Below are 23,188 nucleotides of genomic sequence, written 5' to 3' on the forward strand. Positions count from 1 at the left end.
TTCTTGAATCTACGGTAGAATTGAATTTTGAATCTATTATCTATATATTTCTTGAATCTATCACAAAATCTATGGAAAAAGTTCAGTGCCTCCCAAAAGTGGTCGTAAATAGATAAGGCCGATACATAGAGGTGGTCTTTCCGGGAGGTTTCACTGTAGTTGCATAAAACAGGCTTTAGCATGAAAAAAGGGAAAGAAAAAAATAAAATATTGAAAATAATTTATAACACATTGAAATTAGCTATTTTAAATACATTATTCAAGAAACGTAATGGAATGAAGATAATAGAATGTTGATAAGCAAAGTTTAAATTAAATAAGATTATATAACCACACAGAAGTAATACTATTGATTTAAACATGAAGGACTCACATAGTTCTCTCGATAATAGAATAGTACCGAAATAAAGAGTCGTGCCTACCCCAAAAGCGGCTCTAGGAGATATGTTTCTGGGATATTAACATCAACTGGCAAGGTACCAATTTCAGCAATTTTCATATCTAACAATTGACCAATCCTGATCAAATTCAAAGTGACCTTCTTTTTACACATATAACACTCAATGTGAGAGTATGGTGGAGTTTTCTTGATAGGAAGACAGTACTAATTTTAAGATGAGTTATGTTGACACAGTCATTTCCAAATTTATCTCTAGATATATAGTGATAAGTATTCAACCAGGAGATACTAGTTTAGAATTTAAATATCAGCTAACAGCAGAGCCAATTCTGCAATTTTATGTAACGAGTAATTTGGTGCAAAAACTTATGGATGACATAATATAGTTGGCCAATTATGTCTTATTAAAATTACTGAGTTCTGATTTCTTGTAATTTTCACATTTAAGAAGAAATTTTGTAGAAAAATGAGTAAAAGAATTATTCTTCCCTCATCAAGTTGTAATGAATATATTTTTAAGTATGTCTCTTTGCAAGAAGTGTTTAAATTTTCAAAACACTCTCTGCATTTCTGATTTTATTTAAGTTTTTAAATTTTAAGACGTTAAAATCTTTTTCCAAGTAATATGACATTCCAAAATGGATTCTTTAGAAAATTTATGAATAAATACAACACTGAAAATAAAAAAGATATATTTTTTATCTGCTTGGAAATATTTGATTTTGATCTTTTTTTTTCCTTCTTTATTTTCCACATTCATCATTCAATTTTACATTTTCCTTTCATAATATTCCTAACAGTTTGATGAGTGAAGGCTCTCTTTTTTTTCAGATATGAGTAACTCTCGTTTTTGCTCAATGCTGTTTTGAAAAGTTTTAATAAATGTTAACATAGCTGCCAACTCTACTGGATTTTCCAGAAGACTACTGGATTTTGCCAATTTCTCCTGGTCTTACAGGTTTAATTAAAATTCTTCTGGTTTTAGTACATTTTAGAAATTTCCCTAAAATTAGTAAGTTTCCTAAAAAACTCCCTATTGAAATAGAAGTTTTGCACAGATTATTGCTTGCTTGCACGAATATTTAAATAAGTATTACTAATACAGTCACTGAATGTATTAGTAATACTAAATAAGTATCACTAATACATTCAAAACTTTTTTTGTTCTAAAAAGTTCAGTTTACTTTTATTCAAAACTCTCTTTTTAATTAAAAAAAATTCTTTAACTATCCTAGAAGAATTAAATGCCTATTAATATTCAAAATTATGAGTAAACATAATACAAAACGTTTTAAGTATGCTTAATGTCAAACATAACTGGAAAAAATTGTAATTTCTCTATTTTGATGACTATAAAAATCCCTAAAATTCCCTTTGTTTAAAATATTTAGTACATTATGCAACAATTATCACGGAATTCATGTTATTTTGTAAAATCTACTGGATTTATTCCTATCCATGTTAGCAGCTATGTGTTAATAATTTAAAGGTATTTGGCCCAATATGATATATTCAAATAAAAAATATTAGTTAAGAAATGTATATCAGATACATTAATGAAACATTAATAAAAATAACATAATCCACTTAAGTGCATTACTCAAATTAAAAAAAAAAATGTGTTGGAATGGTGTTGAAAAATATTGCATACTTGGCCAAACATCTCTTGTACTGAATTCAGGAAGAGTCATGGCTCTGCCCACTCCTGATATATTCCTGAAATCTAAACATCGGTTAGCAGAATGCTCAATTCTGCGATTTTCGCATCTCCTCATGTCCCTGCAGCTAACTGGTGAAACAGAAGTTGGGTAGGGGTTGCAATAATTGGTAGGAGGTGTTGACCCTGGAGATATGAATAGTGTAGTCAAAAGAATTTAAAAATTATAAATAAAATCATAAAAAAAAACAACAAAAGAAAAAAATACAAATAACGAGTAAAAATTAATCAGAATTCAACATTGTATTCTTTGTTTCTCAAAGGACAAAAAAAAAAAAAATAAATAAAAAAACTGCTTTAATAAAAATAATAAAAAAAGGTGTTTCGATATAAGTGATACAGTATGAAGAAGTGAATATTTTAAATAAGTGAACAAAAGGGAAAAAAAATACAAGTAACGAGTAAAACTTAATCATGTGTTGGCATAGATAGATTGAAGCCCGCATTTCAGCTCTCTGAGATAAAAATTAACACGGTTGCCACTCAAATCTGGAAAAAAAATTCCATGTGTTCTCACTGTATATAATATATGCAATATAATAAGAGGAAAAACACAATCACCATGCTCTTCTGTGAGCTAACTTTATTTATTAGTTTTAATTGCTGGAAAAATAGCTGAACATACTTAAATAATGCTATAGTAAATGAAGTAGATTAGTAAAGCTGAAATATCATTCTTAAATATCTCATAGATTATGCTTTGAGCGGTCACAATTTTTTAAATAACAAAAATAAGAAACAACATTCCCTGTATTTTCACAGTTTGTAAAGAAAAAAGTCAAAATTCCCTGTTATTTTAGGGGACTTTTAAGTCCCCTGTATTTTCCCGTGGAGTGGAAACCCTGATTAACCACGTGAAATTTTCTGTGTGACTGTCTTCCAGATTGCGTTGGGGAACCCTGTGGCGTCGTTGCCGTATCGTTCATTATTTCTCGTTAATCGAACTGAAGTGGTCCCGATCTTCACAGTATAAATTCTGTGACGTGGAATTGATATTTACTTTTTACGTAATCTTCTTCAAACAGCTGTATTTAAAGAGAACAAGCTGGGGGTGTGGAATCTGTTGTGTTTGGTGTAAATAAATGTTCTCTTTGGATATGTAAACGAGTCTTATTTCCTGAAACCAGGATAATTCTAGAATTTGTGTCTAGATGAAACTACATGATACATGTTTCAACATTACATATTTGGAATGCATATCAGTTACTAAAATCCAAATATTTAAAAAAATGCCTTCTAACTTCTGTCTTCATTATATGCTATGCAACATGGTGTATAACAAAATTTATGTGTATTTTTTGTAATTTGAAAATATTTTTTTAAATAAAGTATTTACATTTTATTTATTATTTATTCATACCATTTCAACAAAAATTTAGAAAATCAAATATTTCTGTACATTTATATAAATTTTTAAAATTTAAAGAAATTAAAGGAATTTGTGGCCAACTTCGAGCTCTAAATGTACTAACAGATTAATTGAATCCAAAGTGAAAAGAATTTGTGAAAAATTCTGTGGTAAATTTGAGTGGTATTAACTTACATCTCTATATTTGTATTACACAATAAGCTAACCATAAAAACCTTTCAAAGAAGACTCATGGAAAATTGAAACATAACTTATGATTCATCAGCACAGAGAAAAATTCTCTTTAGGTAAATTGTTTCCAGCTGTGGTGAATTTGAGGGAAATCAGTAATACACTTACATGAGGAGTTATAATACATGAGGAGCAAACCACAAAACCTTTGAAGGGCGACTAATGGAACATAATTTACGAATTATCAGCACTGTATATATAGTAAAAAGTACTATGACCAATGAAAGAAAATGAAATCAACAACTCCGAGCTTATTTTAAAAAAACGAAAGAATATAAACATACCAGATCTTCGAAGAGGTGATGTTGAATAATTCTGTGGCGCTGCAGCTTGATGACGCCAACTTGTGGGCGTTTGCCTGCCTGAACCAGCGGGAGGAGGGGTGCTGCCGCTAAAGCTTCGAAGTCTACCTCCAGTTGGGGGCGTCCCAATCGTAAATTGAACTGTAAAATAAAAAACTGCATCTTACTTCTGCAACAATTTAATACTATTGGTAAATATTTCTGTAGATATAAAAATATATGCTTAGTAATTAAGTACTCGAACAATGATTCTATTGTTTTGAACAATAAGTAAAGAATGTCACTGAAAAATGTATATGAAGACTTTCATTCGCAACAGAATTTAGAGGGGTTGTGGATGCACGAAGAATATGTTAAGTATGCTTCTAATCATATTGCTCAGTTCACATAAGTAATTTAATGATTGATATTTGCCCTACAGAACGTAAAATGTAAGGCTGTCATCCAAGCAGAAGAGGAGAGATATAGAAAAACTGTTCCATAATTTTTAAAAACTTTTTTTCTACTAATAATAAGATAATGTAATTTTGCAATCCGCATTTCAAATATATGACTTAATATTATTACTTAAGAGATTGGGCAGCTCCAAGGAGCACTGCAAATCGACCTGAGGTCTATTGCACCCTAACCCTATATCATGATTAATAACAAAGCTTTATAGCAGAAATGAAGTTCAACGAACATCTTGCAGTTCCCAGGCCTTAATGCAATGGTGCCCTAAATGCTCAAATCTTTGAGTGGAATAGACCTCACAATCACAAAGTATATGTCAGGAAGTCTCCTCCTGAAGATGACAATCTCGACAAAGAGAATCAGATTCAATACCCATTCTTCTGATAGTGTAGTATTCAGTGAGAAGACCAATGATCTTCTCAAACTGTTCTTGTTTAACTTAAGAAGCTCTTTCTGTCATACACTAGGACAGTCACGATACAGCTCTTTAGTTTGCCTCTGACCATTCGAGTTGCGCCCTTGCTCATGGGCAATTTTGCCATAGAGCTTGAATAATGTGGGAGATATTCTGTGCTGCTTCGTCAGCTAACTGATTTCCAAGAATGCTCACATGTTCAGGTATCCAATGTAAATATACCTTGTTATGAGTAGAGAGGTCACAGAGGCCGAGAAACACTCCCACACGAGTGAATTTACACCTCGATAGTGATTAGAGAGAGCAGTCTGACTGTCAGAGCATGCAAATAAGCATCGCAATACTACCAGATTCTGACGCAGTTCCAAATATTCAAAATGGCAAAAATCTGTTAAACCAAAAGAATCAAACTTGCAAAAAAATCACATATGAAGTAATTCTTCACGTGAACGTCTCGTTAACGGGATTTAGAAAAAGCTTAAAAATTTTGTTCGATTTTAAGTTTTTGATTCACAGCAATGGTCTTGAGATAAGTAGAATTTTGTGATATTTGTGCAAAAATTGCATGCTTCTATTTTAAGACCTGGAAAACTGATATAAAAAACCTGGAATACAATAACCCCTGATTCATAAAGAAAACTTCATAGTAGAGTACCTGAAGGTGGAGTCATTGAGCTTAAGTCTGTTATTCGGAAAGGATCACTTCCAGAAGAGTTAGTTGAATCTTTTCGATTCCTTTCTGTGTAAAGAGGGACAGAATCCTGAAATTAATAGCAAATTTTAATATACATAATTTCATAACATTTTCATATTATTTGATAATTGGTACGTAAATACAAAATAAAAGTATTATTAAAAACTAATAATTTTTAAATTAAAAAGTACTTTTAAATTTTAATTTCTTTAAGCTGTTTTAAAAACTGCATTTTAGGTAGCTTTTAAAAGTTTAATCAAGTCTTTAACACTATTTTATCATGAAGTCCTAGTATTTCCCCCTCAAATATTAGACCTTACAAATTGTTAACTTTAGATGTTTTACAGACAAAATAAGTTATGTTGTTTTGATTTTTTTAAAATTTTTTTATTCAAAATGTCTCCTTACTCATTGTAAAAAAAATTTCTAAGATCAAAGAAACCACTACTTTCCCCTCCTCTCTTAGACATTTCAGAAAAATCCAAACCTTCAAAGTAGGAGATGTCCCAGGAGAAAGCATTGTCTTTGAAAATTCATATCCATCGAGTGGGGAGGATCCTGCTGTGTTCCGGAGGCTCTCTTTGTATGCATTCTTCTGAGTCGGAACAGGAACAGCATCCGCTAAATGGCTGTCCCCAATATTCTCTGAGATCTGCATATTGGAGGATGCTTGAGCAGCATCACTCTCCGATGATACCTGCATCATTTGATACTTAACGGCTTTAGCTGCCAGATTGATATTAGTTCCGTGCATAGCTTTCTTGAATGCTTTGTTGGTGACAGGAATTTTTGAAGGTGAACTAAAAACAAGTAATATAAAAATAGTGAATACCAGATTAGGTTAACAAAGAATTTTTTTTATTTTAGTTACTTTTTATTCAGTAATTAAAATTTTTTCTCCCATATAAAACTAAAATTAATTAATAAAATTTAATCAATGAATTAATAAAATGTATTTCATTAATGATTTAAAATTTGAACAAGTTACTTAAATATATATATAGGGAGAGTGTGAATTAATAGTAGGAATTGAAAAGATAAAAGGCACGTGGTATCAGATAACTGTAAAAGTATAAATTTGGTGAAATGGACCACACGTGCTACCATGAAATCTTCTTTATTGAATTTATCTGACACAGAGAATAAAAAATTATTAAATAGTTAAATGTGCGCAATAAACAAATTTTTTGGTTCAGATAGAGCTATATGTTAGAAATCATCACTGATGTTATTTTTTAAATATGTGAAAAACTGAATTGCTTAAAGTAAAATTTAAAACAATACTAATGTTTAACCAATCAGAAAATTGCATTTCGTTCTTCGCTCATCCCTATTTAATAAATGAATTAATGTTTGAAAAAACTGTATTTACATCAAGTGTCACCCACTACAAATTCAAAAAAGTGTATTTGAACTTGAGTGGACAAATAAAAAGTATTTTATTAACGATTGAAAATTTGAACATGATATAGGAAGAGTGTGAACTAAAGTAGGGATTGAAAAAAATAAAAAAAAGAGATAAATATTAATTACCATTTATTGGTTTAAATAAAACACAGCAATTTACAAATAATGTCGTATACAGTGTCTTTAATGTTCTCTTATGAATACTAAGTGTGACTTTTAATGTAATTATTTTAGCCACAAATTTAAATATGTTTCTGAAATTTAAATATAGTTTTGGGTAAATTGTTTCGGAAAATGTAGATCATTCGAGGATCAACCACCCCTTTCAATGACTGATTTTTCTCGTAACAGAGAGCGGTTGCACTTAATAAGTTTCACTGTAGTTAGCCATTTCATATTTTTGAATAAATTTCTTTTATTTTGTAAGCTTATTAAAGTAGTGATTACTTAATTTAGATTCATTTAACTTAAAACATATTAAAATCACATTTATTCTGATGCATTCTAGAGTAAGATTTTTCTATTTTAGTAATTTGTAAGTTTTTTTTAACTCATTTCGAAATATTGCTCATCAATAAAACGTGTGCAATTAAATATAAAGTTAAACATCCTGCAATTAAAGAGCAGTTTTGCAAAAAAAAAAAAAAAAAAGTAGTTTTACGAATTGACGATCCATAACGAAAAATTCTACAATCATATAAAACTTTGGGTAATTTTCAATAATTTAGAACTCTATAGTGAGTTATTTCTAATTCCAAAACTAGTCAGACTTATTCAGGTTGTGTAGTTTCCGGATAAAAAAATCTTTGCTTTACTTTTAGTTAAGTTACTTTTACTTACTAAGTCAGTTTTTTAAAACAAATGCCGCACACGCAGTTACACATTAGTTAATATCGGTTTACTTTGGCACAACAAAGTGAAGAGTCATGATAAATTATGATCAAATTCATATAGAATGTTATTTTACGGACAGTCACTGTGTAGTTGCCTTTTCAATAGATTTGTAAGCAGTCAACTTAAAAATAAAGACAAAACAAATAATATTGTTTTTGTTATCACAAAACTTTTTTTAAAAAAATGCATACTTTCTGAAAAATAACTTTTTTACTCGATTGTCAAGACATATAATTATTTTAATTGTATTTCAAAAAAATTTATATTAAGTAATTGAATTTAAATGCATCTATGAAGTAAAAACATTATACATGAGGAAAAACTGAAAAAAAATTGTCAAATTATTTCATCAAAAAAGTAACAATTACTCTGTTACTTATTAAATTAATTTATTCCATTAAAATGATTATTTTGTCAAAAAAGTAAAAGTTATTGAAAAAACCATTAAATTCCATTATTTCATTTAAACCATAAAACTATTTTGCCAAGAAAAATTTAAAATAACTTACACATTTGGATCACTAAGTTGGTGTTTGAGATGGCTATTTTTATTTTCACCTAAAATAATTATGAGAAATTAATCATCACTTTCATTAAATACGTATTAAGAATTAATAAAAACTTTCACTAGGAAATGCTTAAGATATATGCAAAGAGTCAAAAAAAGTTTGAGATATTTTAACTTATTATAAAAAGTTTAAAAGGACATTTAGTTTCAGAAATTTCAATTATTCATTTTATAATGCCATTAATCCATTTTTCTTCAACCTCTTAATTTAAAAGCTCAAGATAACTCAGCCCAAGATAATTAACATAATCAAAAAATTTCAACTGATAATTTTATTGAAACAAGAAAAAACTATTTATTAAATATAAATTAATAGTCAAATTTTTTTGCAGCAATAAATCCATATTCTTTTTTTTTTTTTTGTTCTAATATATATGAAGTGACATTTCTTATAAAATATTCTTATTTCCATAAATCTTTTGTAAAACATGTCAAATTGCAATATGAATCAATCAAAAATTCCTTAAAGCTATTCAAAAAATTAAATTTTCAATAACACAAAAATTTAAACTTTGTTCAAAAGAAATCTAATTTTTTTATTGTTCTTTTTAACAATAAAAATTGAAAAGATATGATAAAAAGTAAACAATGACATTTTTTTAAAATATGATATATTTACAATTAAAATAATTATTTTAAGGGGTCACAGTACCCAAGAAATGATCAAAATATCCATATTTTTCTTACTGCTTATAATAAAACTTCAAACTATTTCAAATGCACTGAAAAAAAATCATCGCTCTATCTACATTTTAAAAAAAAGTTATGAATGATTTTAGATTGTTCTAAAACAGAAACTTGAACAGCAGACAAACTTTAAAGTGTCTTTTCTCATAGATAATAATTTTGTGTTTTAAATTTAATTAAATCCCTAAGGAATTTTTTCTATTTAAGATAAAGCTTTGAAGTAAACTTTTTTATCTTAAGTATAATACAGTTATTTAAAATGTGCATGGAATAAGCATTGTATGACGTGTTACAATTTTTACAATGTGTTATACATACCTAACAGGAATTTTTAACCTTTTTTTTCTACCTTTTTTACTAAATAATCTGTAAAAATGTTCTAATTGATATATCAACAAATGAATGGACAAAATTGTTAAGATGAATACTGTAAGCACTATTTTGAAAATATGTTAAAATAAAAAAGTCTTAGAGATTTAAAAAAATTTATTTTTTCAATTTCTTTTTAAATTTTTAAAAGTTAATAATTTAACTATTTTTTGAAGATAAATTATTGATTATAAGCTAAATGAGCATGTACAGCATCCAAAATATGAATGATTATACCTTTATTTAAAAAAAAAAAATGTTGCAAGGGTACTGTGATCCCTTAATACGCTAGTTTTAGGATTTAATATGTAATGCTATAAATAAATTTAAAATGTTTTAATGATAGAAAACTTTTAACATTAACTTTGGAAAAGACCAGAGTTTGTATCTTGTCAGTGGCAACAGCAATGCCTGAATTTCATTATAAAAGGTGGGACATTTTGTAATGGAAAGAAAATAATCAAGGAAATAAAACATTGAAAGCTTACTGGGCAATGGAGGAAAAAAAAAATTCTTTCTGTAAGAACATTGATTTTTAAACTATGAAAGCTAATTTTTTAAAGCAAATATCATGGTAATTTTACGAAAAATTTCTTTTTACTATTACAATTATGCAATTTAGTTACTGCTACAAAACAAAACTTACCTAATTTTGATTCATCAGGAATATTTGAAGGTACAACAACAAAATCCTAAAATAAGATTATAATATTATAAAGATATAATTGTAAATATAAGTAGTAACATAATATTAACACAAATATTTGTTTATTAAAACAATATCACCATAGATAAAAATTTGCTTGTCACAATATATTTAAATTAAGTTTGGTGTCATAAAAAACTGCTGTAGTTGGACAAACCTATACTTATTATTGTTCATGGATCTTCAAATCTTAGGGGCCTAGTTCACCGGAACCTAAAAAATTATAGCTGAATATTCTTCATTATTTCTGTTTTAATTTAATTAATCTGTTTCTCATAAATTTTAAAAAAATTTGAATGTTTTTGAAAGAAGTATTTATTTATTTATCTTTTTTTACTTAAAATCTGACTAGAATAATTTTTAAAACTATTTTCTCACTAATGTGAATACTTTGAATCAGAAAACCCTGATAGTATTTGTCTTATTGAAATTACTTAAAAAAAAAGAATGTTTGAATACTATCCAGGCTTTTAATATTATTTTAGCTTGTATGCAATTGTCTATACATTAAATTTGTTCACCATTTAACTCGACTACTTTATAAGATAATGTTTAGTTAATAATCTACTTATCACTCAATAACATTCTGAATTTCAATAACTTTGTAGATCCTTGCCGAGTACTAAATTTATAATACCATTAAAGTTAAATATATTTTCTTAGAAATTAAATTTTTTTTGTAATAATAACACAAATAGTTTCTTTCAAATAAAGATAGTTTGCAAAAACATTTATTATTTTTCTTTGTGTTTCAAATTTTAACAAATTTTGCAACTTATAGTGTAAGTAAACCTCAATGAGAATAGTAAAACACTAAGCTGAATAATTGTTGAATGTTGTATAAATATTTACTGAAATAAGTGAGATGAAAAAATATGTTTTTAGATTGTTGAACAACCGATTTCTACTTATAAGATAATGTTTAGTTAATAATCTACTTATTACTAAATAACGTTCTGAATTTCAATAATTTTGAAGACCCTTGCCTATATTTCATTAAAATTTAAATTTTTCTTGTAACAGTAACACAAATAGTTTTTTTATTTTTTTTTTCAATATACATTTTAATAAAGATGAGTAGCAAAAAATTTTATTAATTTACTATGTGTTTCAAATTTCAACACATTTTTCTACTTTTTCAACTTATAGATTAAGCAAACCCTAAAATGAGGATAGTAAAACATTAAGTTGAATATTTGTTGAATGTTGTATAATGCCAAAATAATTGAGAAGATGCAACCAAAAAAAAAAAAATGCTTTTAGATTGTTGAACAACCGATTTCTAGATCTCTGAATCCACGGAAGATAGCTCATAAAATTAAAATTTTTTTCAATATATTTGATTAGTTCAAGTCAGGGTTTTGCCAAAAGGAGGTCAATCATATTAAGGTTTCATAACCAGAAAATTTGGAAAACCGCTGATCTACTGCGGACCTAGCTTTTAACTAGGCAGAGTAATTTTTTCTGGCTCCAGAAAATTTCTTCTACTATGAGCTCTGAACTAAACCATAGTAAAAAATCATGGAAAAACCCTGGTTTGATTTTAATATAATTTTTGGAAAATAGTATTACCTGTTCAATGGCCATGGGTGGGGAATATCTCTGTTCTTCTGAGTTATTGAGTGAGGGTGAGAGGGAGGAGTTACTCTGGGCCATATCTTCACCACCCACCTCCCTTTCCCAGCTGTGAGTAGCAGAAGAACTATAAGGAGAAGTAGGGGTACAAGGAGACACTGATCGCCTTATAGGAACAGGTACTGGAGAACCTGATCAAAAAGAAAATACAAAATTATAGACATAAATTTTTATTTCGAAAAAACGTGATATAATGTAAAAGTTCTAACATTAAGTAATGCATTATACAGAACAACTACGAATGTTTTGTATGTCTACAGCAAGGAATAAGAGGATTTATTTACTTAGATTGTAAAGATAACAGTGGGGTAGATATGTCATGTTTCAAGAAAAATTCTTAACTTTACAGGATTGTATAAAAAAATTTCAAAATAATAATAACATTAAAACTATAATAATGTTATTAAGTACAAAAAGGCCAAAAAATAAATTTTAATAAAATATTAGAATAAAATAAAAAATTTTAAAAATCGTTTTTAACAGCATTTATTAAAGGAGGTTAAAAAATAAACATCGGCCTCAGAAAGTTGATTTAAAAAAATTGGATTAATATAATTTTGACACAGAATTCTATTATAAGCCATAAATACTTACTACTGCGAGGAAGTGCTTTCAGAAATGGATGGTTGTACAACTCCTCTGAAAAAGATTTTTAAAAAATCAGCATCAGATCACATTTTTTAAAACATTAAAAAACTATTCCTATTAAAAGAATAGTACATTTAGAACAAACATACGGAACTGCTTCAAAAATCAGCTTAATCAACTTTTGATTTTTAACATGTTTGGAAATTTGGATATGTCACAAAAATACATACAAGCTCAGTTTAATAGTTGGTATTTGTGCAAATTGTCCTCTTCTTACAGCATGCAAAATATTTTACATCTGACATTTGGAAAAATCACAATAGTAAGTAAATAAAAAACTTGTTTTAATAGTATGTATGCATTGCAAGTTGCCCTCACTGTATATTACGTAAAATTTTCAGATATAAGACATTTCTAATAGTCACAAACACATGGATAAACTTCTTTAAATTTTTAAGACAATTTGATATTGCTTGTATTAATACATAAATTAATTAAAACTAAATTACATTCAATTAATTATAACTAATTAATTAAACTTTATAAAATTTAAGTAATAAAAAATTGAACTGTAACCAAATGATATAAATACTGAATTTATTGTGTGTGTGTGTGTAAAGAAGAAAAATAAATGAATTCTCTCCAAAAAAGGAAGTACAGCCCAGATAAGACGGATGGCTTTAATTAAGTGCAAAAAAAGGAATTTAAAAAAGAAAAATATCTTCAAAAATTAACAAAACAATAGAGAGTAATTATAAAATCCCTACCAACATCCATTCTGTCTTTGGCATCTCTTTTCATTAAATGCAACAGTAAGTCTGTTAATTCAGGTGATGTTCCATTTGGTATGCTACAAATACAATACATCTTTTTTATAAATGCCTAAAAATTTCTATGTAAAGTTTTTGTTAAAAAAAAAGAGTAAATATTGTAACTTTCAAAAAATATTATGTAAAATAAATGTTGAACTAAATTGTACTTTGAATGGTCATTAAATAATGAGCTAGAAAACTAAAACAATGGTTAAGTTAACTGATTTTCAAAATATAAAGAAATTTTTTATTCTTAAATGTAAAAACAAATAAATAAAATTATAAATTTGCTGGTAAAATTGGGTTAAAATACTATTTTAAATGTAGGTTAACAGTTAAATAAATAGAAAGGTATATTGATAAGGTGAAATATTAATTAAAAAACTCGTGTGAAAGCACTCATATTAGAGTAAGTCATATAAAAATTGCAGCTTGAAAGTAGTTTAAGAACCATTTAATATTTGTTTTTGTCAGTTAAAGAGTAGAACATAAAAGTATCCATAAAATCAGCTATTGATTTTTTTTTAAAACTTTAATGAGCTGGAAAACTGAAAAAAAAGAAAAAAAAAAAAACAATGGTTAAGTTAACTGATTATCAAAATATGAAGAAAATTTTTATTCTTAAATGTAAAAACAAATAAATAAAGTTATAAATTTGCTGTTAAATTTGGGTTAAAATACTATTTTAAATGTAGGTCGACCATTAAATAAATTGAAAGGTATATTGATAATTTGAAATATTAATTAAAAAAATTGTGTCAAAGCACTCATATTAGAGTAAGTCATATAAAAATTGTAGCTTGAAAGTAGTTTAAGAAGCATTTAACATTTGTTTCTGTCAGTTAAAGAGTAGAAAATAAAAGTATACATAAAAACAGCAATTGATTTTTTTTAAAACTTTGAAATTGGACTTTTAAACTAGAAATGGAGTTATAACACCAAGCTCATGAACTAACGTGGTACAGATATTGGTAACATGACGCGTGAATAATAATAGTATATTCAACTACATTGGAATTTTTTTTAACTTTAACCTTTAATGCTGAATGAGAAAAGTTTTAGGTTATTGTTAAATAAATATGCCAGAAGCTTAACCCCTTTCTAATCAAAGCCAAACTCATACTAAGTGGGAAAAAAAACAATATTTTATGATGCTAGATAACCCCAAAAAATTATTTTCATAAATGTAAAGAAAATTTAATAAATATTAAGTTTATTTGAAGTTATTATGCTTGTACTAAGCAACTTATATTGATTCAAATTGATCTAACATTTTTGAACCGAAATCTAAGTAATACTTCACAAATCTAAAATTGATGGGGCGACAATGTTTTAAAAAACCTTTTGCTGTCCCAGAATTTTTTATCATACATTTATACGTATATATATACAATAACCATGGTTAAATATGCTAAATAATTTAAGCCATCTTACATTTGAACAAAGATTTTTTAACCAAGGTTTAAAAAGTGTTATTAAAAATAGTTTTAGAATAGTTCACATACCTTGGAGCTAAGTTAGCATTTTTCTCATAATAGTGTTTTAGTTGTTGAGGATTAGGAGCCTAAAAAAAAGAGATAAATTAGAACAAAATATAAGAAACAATTGAATTATAAAAAATAAAATCTATTGGAAAATTGAAATTGTCAGACAATTCAGAAGTAGATGAACATTAAATTTTGAAGGAAATTACTCTTATTAAGAAAACATTTGGTAGATTTTTTTAAAAATTTATTTATTCAATATATCATCCGTTTTATCAGACCAGATTGGATAAAAACCGGATGTTAATATACTTACAAAAAAATAATTATAACACTCTCCAAAATGTATGTATTTTTTAATTTAATAATAAGTATCTTTTAAACTAAAAAGTTAAACTATCATTCAAATAAAAATTTAAGCTTTTTCATTCCAGTTGCTTATGGGGAAAATAAGGAGAAAACATAAGGACTAGGTTTTGACCAGATAATGTCTGCAAGAGTTGATTTTGAATGCAAAATTGTAATTTCTCAAATCCTACGGAGAAAATATTTCATGTGTATTAAAAAAGAACACGCTTGATCACCCTTAATAATATGTTATTTAATGATATAAAATAAACATATTTTCATCATATTTTAAAGTAAACTACCAGAATAAAAGCAATGGATAATCATGTTTTTATAATGAATTGATGTAATTTCTTAACTATATGCAACACTTCAAAAGATTAAAATGTAAGCAAAGTTTAGAAATGTTTACTATAAGATATCAAAGGTGAAAAATGAGAATTCTATTTTAAACATTCTGCAAGAGTCATGGCTGTTACTTATCTAGAATGAAAGAAAACATTTGTGACATATACATGCTACAGTCAATTCGCTATAACTCGAAGTACGATAACTCGAATATTACTATAACTCGATTTTTTTATGAGGTCCCGACCCTTTTATCTTCAATTTCATGTTAATTATTCTCGATTACTCGAATTTTACTCCCTTTAACTCGATTTTTTTTTATCTTTTAAAGCAAGAAAAAAAAAACCTAGGAGCTGATATCTTGCCCCTTCCTTTGCAACACACACACAATGTCTTTCCACTCTTCATGGAGAAGCTAAAGCTGTCCCTCTTGAAGTATGTGAGCAATGGTTAAATGAAACGTTACCAAATTTACTTAAAGGATACAGTTAAAATGATGTTTTCAATATTGATGAAATGGGTTTATTTTTTAAATGTCTTCCAAGTAAGACTATGATGTTTAAGGATGAAAACTGCTCAGGGGGTAAAATGAGCAAGGAACATTTGACTGTCCTAGTTGGAAGAAATGCGCTTGTGACAGAGAAATTGCCCTTAGTTGTTATCGGAAACTACCGAAATCCCCGATGTTTCAAGAATGTAAAAACGTATCCTTTGCATTACAAGTCTAACAAAAAGTTTTGGATGACATCAGTTTTATTTGAAGACTATGTAAGAAAATTGGATCGGAAATTCTTCGCTAAAAAAAGAAAAGTGATACTCTTTATGGATAAATGCACAACGCATAGTGATCTACCTAATTTGAAAGCAGTAAACTTGCAGTTTCTCTCGCCAAACACAACAGCAAAGTTGCAGCCGATGGACCAGGGTATCGTAAAGTGCTTCAAACAGTCTTATCGTAAATGGCTTGTCAGAAAAATGATCTTAAATATTGTAAGCATTTAGAAGATTTGTAATTAATAAATAAGCATTAATTAAGTAATCCGACAATATTTTGAAAGTCCAAAACCGAAACTAACGGTAAGTCGAACTTCCGATATGTCGAAGTTTTTCGTCAGTCCTATCAGATTCGAGTTATCGCGAATTCACTGTATTAACAATTAAAATTTTTGATCATTGTATAAAATTTCACATGTGAAATATGCAACCAATATGCATGATATGTATATTCAAGAGAGAAAAAAAATTGGTACTACTTTGTTTCTCCAAATGAAAAAGAAAAGAAATAAACAATCGAACAGTTTTTTTGGGGGGAGGGGTTAAGTAACAGCCCTGTTGAGTAATTTTTAATATGTATTAGCTTCATTATCAATGAAAATTATGACAAACTATACATTCAAAAGGTTTGAAAGAATACATACTGCAATTTTTCTATTTATTACATTCAAGTTTCATTTCTCTAAATTTACAGGATATAGCATTAAGTTTTATAAAATACATATCAGTTTTTTAACTTAATGAATGAGACATCTTGATCATTGCTAACCCTGATATTTTAATAAAAATAATTTTGTAAAAAAAAAGACTCTTATTACATAGAAATTTATAAGTTATATGCAAAATCATATCATACGACCAAAAATCATTCATTTTAATTTGCTTACTATACTTTACGTGTTCTGCAGAAAATCAAAAAGAGGAATTAAATAGGTAAGTCTTGTCGTTTGATATTAAAATAAATTAAGACTGAGCAATATAAAGAAAAACAATCAATTACAAGATAATCATGAGAGAATTGGCTTCTTTAGAATAAGAATGATCTTCTTTGGAGAGCAAAACTGTTGCAAAAAGAATTTGAAGCAAAACTATTGCGTTTCTATTTTATTCTATACAGAAGTGAAGAAACAAATGATTGTATGAAATTGTAAAAAAAAATTCTTTAACAGATTTTAGAATTCTACAAAAGTATTGAATAAACTTTTTTCCACTGCTATATTCATTAAAACAGATTAATAGAAGGAATGGAATAATTTATAACAATTTTTTTGCTAACTAAATAATTAATGTTATAAAACCAAATATAAACATTTATAAATATAAAATTAATTTAAATATCAGAAGCATCAAAGAGTGGATCTAAGCTTTTACCAGGTACCCAATCGTATTAGCTATACCCAGATGCAAAGGAAGATATATTGGTTCATTAGTATATTATTAGTTGATGCAATGAGAAAAAACAAATGGAATGGTTTAAAAAATTTAAACCATATCCTTAGAGAAAACCTTGTTATAAATGCAAAATAAATGTGAGAAAATGAGTCCAGAATACCATTTGATTTTTACAAAGAAACAAAAGGAATAACTGAACGGAATTCATTAAAAAAATTAGATAAAATTTCCTCAAAGAGTTTCTTCGAAGAGAACCTTGCACATGCTATTACCACGGATGAGAAAATCTGGTTGAAATGCAGTTAGTTAAACTGATGAAATTTTTTACATTACCTGTTAGAAATTTTTTTAAAAGATGCATCTAATTCCAAAAAATTAGGTGAACGAAAAACTGAACACACTTATAGAACAGGGTAGGGTGCGTAGCCAGATTTTACAACGAAAAATTAATTACCTTTTAAGTACTTCTTAAGCACTCAAAAAATATTTTTAATCACTCACCAAAAAAAAAAAAAAAAAAATCATATTTAGGATCTATGCAGTATTAAAAATTATTATTCTTATTATTTAACGTTCTTAATTTATAAACATAAAATCAATTAAATTCAAAAACATTTTTAAAAACTTTATATAATCGTGATAAAATAACTAGTTTCTGATAAATATAGCAGAAAAAATTGTGAAAAATCAAGCATTTTTTTGTAATTTAGAACAATCAGCATGGAAAAAAAAAATCTCTATTCAAAGAAAACTAAGCACATTTTACAAACCCCGCAAAAAAGCACCTTTAAGGGCTTTTAAAAAAAGCACCTTTAAGCACTTTTTAAAAATGCTATGTACCCTATAGAAGTAATCAGCAATCACTATTTTATTTTGGTACATTCATGAAACCCGATTCACAGTGAGAGGATAACTTCTATTAACTTGTATGATAAAAGGGAAGCACATGTGCAATAAGTAAATAATCATCTAAGAAATTTTATTTTCATTCTAATTTTTTTTAAAGAACTGTTGTTCTTTTGTTCAACCTTTGATTTCTCACTTTCTACTTATATTTAAAATAAAAAATTGCATGGAATATTTCAAATTTTAAAAAGTGTTCAATTCAAAGAATGCTTTGAGCGTAGAAAGAAATATTAAGCTACAATCCAAAATATTTTGAAAAATATTAAATACATGATAAACGACAAGAGTTCTAAAAGTACAGTATGCTGAAGATAAGGATAACAAAGAAAATACTTATAAGAAGTCTAAATGAATTAAAATAATGAAGACAATATAGATGGAGAAAAATGTAGATAAATTAAGATAAGATAACAATAGGTAAGATAAAAAGAGACAATGAAGATCAGAACAATGCAAAGAAAATAAGACAATAACAAGAATGATCCAATGAGAGAGAAATGCATTTGTAAGAAAAAATGATGATAAACATAATTTCTAAATTACAATAAAGATCATGAGGATAAAAGAAACAATGAACTATAATGATGTATAAGAGACCAAGACCCATTAATAAGAATAATGAAGATAAAATAAAACCAAGATAATTTTTTTTTAGATAAATCAAGTGTATGAAGATAAGAACAATGTAGATAAATGAAGAGGATGAAGATAAAAACAATGTAGATAAATCAAGAAGATTAAGAAAAGAACAATGTAGATAAATCAAGAGGAAGAGGATAATAACAATGTAGATAAATCAAGTGTATGAAGATAAGAACAATGTAGATAAATCAAGAGGATGAAGATTAGAACAACATAGATAAAATAAGAGAATGAAAAATGATACTTAGACAATTGCATAAGAACAAATGAAACAAAAAATGGTTCAACAAGGTGCGTAGCCAAATCTTTCAACAAGAAATAAGCACTTTTTAAGCACTCAAAAAATATTTTTAAGCACTACATACATTAATAAAATGCAAAATAATTTTCAAACACTTTACACCATCATGATAAAATAACTAGTTTCTGTCAAAGAACTCATTTCTTGATTATATTAGCCACCATAAAAAGATCGAGAGATTTTTTTGGTTCGATAATGGGTGGAAAATGAAGCCCCAAACTGAGAATATCTAGCAAAATGCAACAGAGTTGCACAAGAGAGTGCTAAAATCTCACGGAACTCAGCTCAGTATACGCACATGCAGATTTGCAACTATTTCATCAAACATTTAAAATGATTGCCGCTTTCATACGCTACGGATCGACAATAGGGCAAAATGGATTGTGGTTGAATGAATTATGAAAACGTTGAATAGAACAACGTGAAAAACAAGCTTTTGCATAATATCAGCCGAAAATCGACATGTTAAAGGAAAAAAAATCTTATTTTTGAAAAATCAAGCAATTTTTAAACAACACCCAAAGATAAAAGCACCTTTAAGCGCTTATAAAAAACGAAAATCAAAATTAAGCACCTTTTAAAAACGCTACGCACCATGTTTAATGAGAGAGAAGAATTTGGGATAAAATGGTTAACGACAAAACTTACCATGGTAAACCTACATAAATACTTATACAAGCTAGTTACCATAAAGGGGGCTTTCCCAGTGAGGCATTGATATACAACAGTTCCAATGCTCCATAAATCTGCTTTGGCATCATATTTTAATGACATTATTACTTCAGGAGCCTAGAAGAGATACATCAGAATTAAAAACATTTCATAACAAAAAAAAGGACATAATATATAGCAATTATTTTTGAAATAGAAATGTTTGACTAAAGCTTTCAAAAAATGAATCAATGGTCAACTGAATATGAACAATAATAAGGCTTCCTAAAACTGGAATTTATAAAACTTCCTACGTATCACTCCGCTTATGTTTCGCTTACAAGGGGATGTGTGAATAGGCTTTATATTCTAATAAGTTTTATTATCATGATTTGTGTTAAAATTTACAATTCATGATAGTTAATACTACAACATAAATAAAGTGTAAGGTTTGTCTTGTTTTGAGAATCATCCCTTATTTGGATAGATATGTGTTCACTGTTTGTAATTTCTTGGGTAGCATGTTGCAGGACATAGCAATATTGCGGCGTCTTCGGAATTTAATTTGTTGTTAATTTGGTTGAAATTTAAATTGAAAAAAAAAGTTTTATATTGTAAACACAACAAGTATAATAATAATGGCATGGATAGACTGGTTGGTAGGGCACTGGACCCATGCACAAGAGGACCTGGGTTCAATTCCTGAGGGCCAAAGATTCCCCGTGACTGATGTACGCTAAATCTGGCGAAATACTAAGTCCTCCATGTTATCATAACAAATCATACCTCTGGGGGCACTGATCCATGAGTTTCCTTGTCTTCTGGATTGGCTCAAAATTACATGGATACGGAGTTGAACATTAGTAGTCGTAAATCCATGATTGGTTCGGTTATAATATAAAATAAAAGGCATAAAAATATTGGATGACACACTTTTTCAAGCTTAGGTATAAAAATCAATCGGAAGTATTGACTCGTAAGCCTTATGATAATTTTTAACCACTAATGCCACCTGTGCTTAGCTTTACACGATCAACCACTTATGTTTGATAATGAAGGAATATAAAAAATCAAATTATATGAAAGCAAATAGGAGAAATTTAATTTTAAAATATGTAGAAATATATCAAAATGTTGAACTTTATTTTGAACTCCAGAACTTTATTTTGAAGAGAGTTTAAAATTATTAGTCATAATAGTAAGAGGATAAATAACTTCGTAAGTATGCAAAAACTTACAGAACCATAAGCTTACATTTTTGGAAAAACTTCTGTATAGTTTAGTTTGCAACACATAATTATTGTTTTTACTGTAAGCGGTCATATTTTATTAAAAAAATCTCTTCAGAGTTATGCATTGTTGCTTAGACATGAAAACTAACCTTACTGTTCCGTAATTTTTGACTTCCAACCAAAACTTGCCTGACAATGAGTAATGTTTTTTTGTTAAAGTTTTCTTCCTTCTCCTTTTAATCCTTTAAATATCATAAAAATTGTAAAAGGAAAAAACTTCATAAAAAATTAAATTATTTTAGAATAGAATAAAAACTTATATAACTGACGTGATATAAGCAGACTACTTAGAAGTGGGCTAAAAATTACTCAAGTTATAACTTTACTTATCGAAGGAATCACCTTTATCAAGGATGTCCGCTGAGCCGGAAGAACCTATTGTTTAAGAATTGATTTTAAAGAATTTTTCTTAAAAAATATCACTCATTCTTGCCAACTATAGCGATCAATACCTATAAAATATCTTGTTCGATGATCGCTGAAAGTTTATCCAAAGAGATAACACAGCAATGCATTAAAAGTTTTTTTCTAGGAATATAGTGCGGTTATCAGAACTACTCCAGACACCAGTCGCACGCCGTGGCAGGTACTATGGTTACGAGAAAAGTCGCTTCAAATAGGGGGTGAATAGTTTTGTTTGATCTTGGCATAGGTCAGCATGAGTAAACCAATTGACACCTTCATTCCTCCAGTGCACTCCCATTAGAAATGTGCTCAATTCGTTACTATAGCAGCAGGCAGCTCCAGACTTTTAGTCTGGAGTTCTCCTCAAAGCTGCACAACACAATAATGTAATTTTAAAACAAATAAAATCTCTTACCATGTACATTGGGGATCCACATAGAGTAGCTGCCATGACTCCTTCGTTAAGAAATCTAGCAAATCCAAAATCAGCTATTTTTAGGGTGATTTCTTCAGGGGGTGGATTAGGCTTTCCAGAGTGGCACAGAAGAATATTTTGGGGTTTGAGATCTCTATGAACCACTTCCATTTCTTTCAAGAGAACCATAGCTTCAGCTTTAAAACAAAAAGGTATTTAATATGTACTGAAATAAATATTCACATAAAAAATCTAAACAAAACATATATTCTTTGTTGGATAACCCATTTTCTGGGGGGATTGTGAGCTCAATTCAAAAAAATCCTGAAAATTTCCTGAGTAAAATCATTTATGATGCATTTCAAAAAATTTATGTCTTTATAAATTTAAATCATTGATATTTTCAAAACATAAAATTCTAAATAAATTATATGCAGCATAATTTAAATGAATAATTATATTTAAGCTTACTTTTATCTCTCATTACATTTATTATTCTAGCAGAAAAAAAATATTTACAAATGAAAGAGATGCCAAGTATAAGTTCTAATATTATACAAATTTTTTATACTTTATGTGATTTTTATACTGGACCTTAGATTTTGCGAAATTTAGAGAAAAATCGGGAAATCCAGATTTTTTCCAGAGCACAATCATCTCTGTTTATCAGACACTCTTACAGACTCACAATAAAAGCCTACAAAATATGTATCATTATTATTACAGCTGTTGTGAAACTACTGTTGTGACGAGGATTCTAAAATTTCACTGCTTTATAACTACAACTATTTTTTTAGCAATTTAATTCATGGTTATTGTTCATGCACATGGGTGCAACTCTAAAAAAATTTCAAGACCGAACTTATTTTTGAATTAATTATCGTGGCCTCTATATTAAATCAATAATTTGTTTATTTCTTAAAATAAATAAATATTTTTCTCTATAGCAATTGCAACAATAAGATCTAACCTTGTATATCTCT

At 27.9% G+C, this 23,188-nt stretch overlaps 1 protein-coding gene across 8 annotated transcripts in view; it reads right to left on the bottom strand.

The window, feature by feature from the left end:
* Atg1 (serine/threonine-protein kinase unc-51-like protein Atg1) overlaps window positions 1-23,188 on the bottom strand; it is a 98,122-nt gene that overhangs the window by 26,261 nt on the left and 48,673 nt on the right. For 2 of the 8 annotated variants that reach the window (XM_087164703.1, XM_087164702.1), the window contains exons 7-18: window positions 22,206-22,402; window positions 20,130-20,231; window positions 14,753-14,811; window positions 13,203-13,285; window positions 12,442-12,486; window positions 11,785-11,978; window positions 10,153-10,198; window positions 8,392-8,440; window positions 6,069-6,381; window positions 5,543-5,648; window positions 4,002-4,160; window positions 2,052-2,243 (exon numbers count right to left, since the gene is read on the bottom strand). In XM_087164703.1, coding sequence (XP_087020829.1) covers window positions 2,052-2,243; window positions 4,002-4,160; window positions 5,543-5,648; window positions 6,069-6,381; window positions 8,392-8,440; window positions 10,153-10,198; window positions 11,785-11,978; window positions 12,442-12,486; window positions 13,203-13,285; window positions 14,753-14,811; window positions 20,130-20,231; window positions 22,206-22,402 — 1,545 coding nt within the window. Of the gene's footprint in view, window positions 1-2,051; window positions 2,244-4,001; window positions 4,161-5,542; window positions 5,649-6,068; window positions 6,382-8,391; window positions 8,441-10,152; window positions 10,199-11,784; window positions 11,979-12,441; window positions 12,487-13,202; window positions 13,286-14,752; window positions 14,812-20,090; window positions 20,232-22,205; window positions 22,403-23,188 lie in introns of all 8 variants that reach the window. The other 6 variants (XM_087164701.1, XM_087164700.1, XM_087164707.1 and 3 more) reach the window with 3 other exon arrangements.

The sequence above is a fragment of the Parasteatoda tepidariorum genome, chromosome 5 (assembly GCF_982258835.1).
Source record: "Parasteatoda tepidariorum strain Cologne lab strain chromosome 5, Ptep-v5.0, whole genome shotgun sequence".
NCBI classification, from domain to species: domain Eukaryota; kingdom Metazoa; phylum Arthropoda; class Arachnida; order Araneae; family Theridiidae; genus Parasteatoda; species Parasteatoda tepidariorum.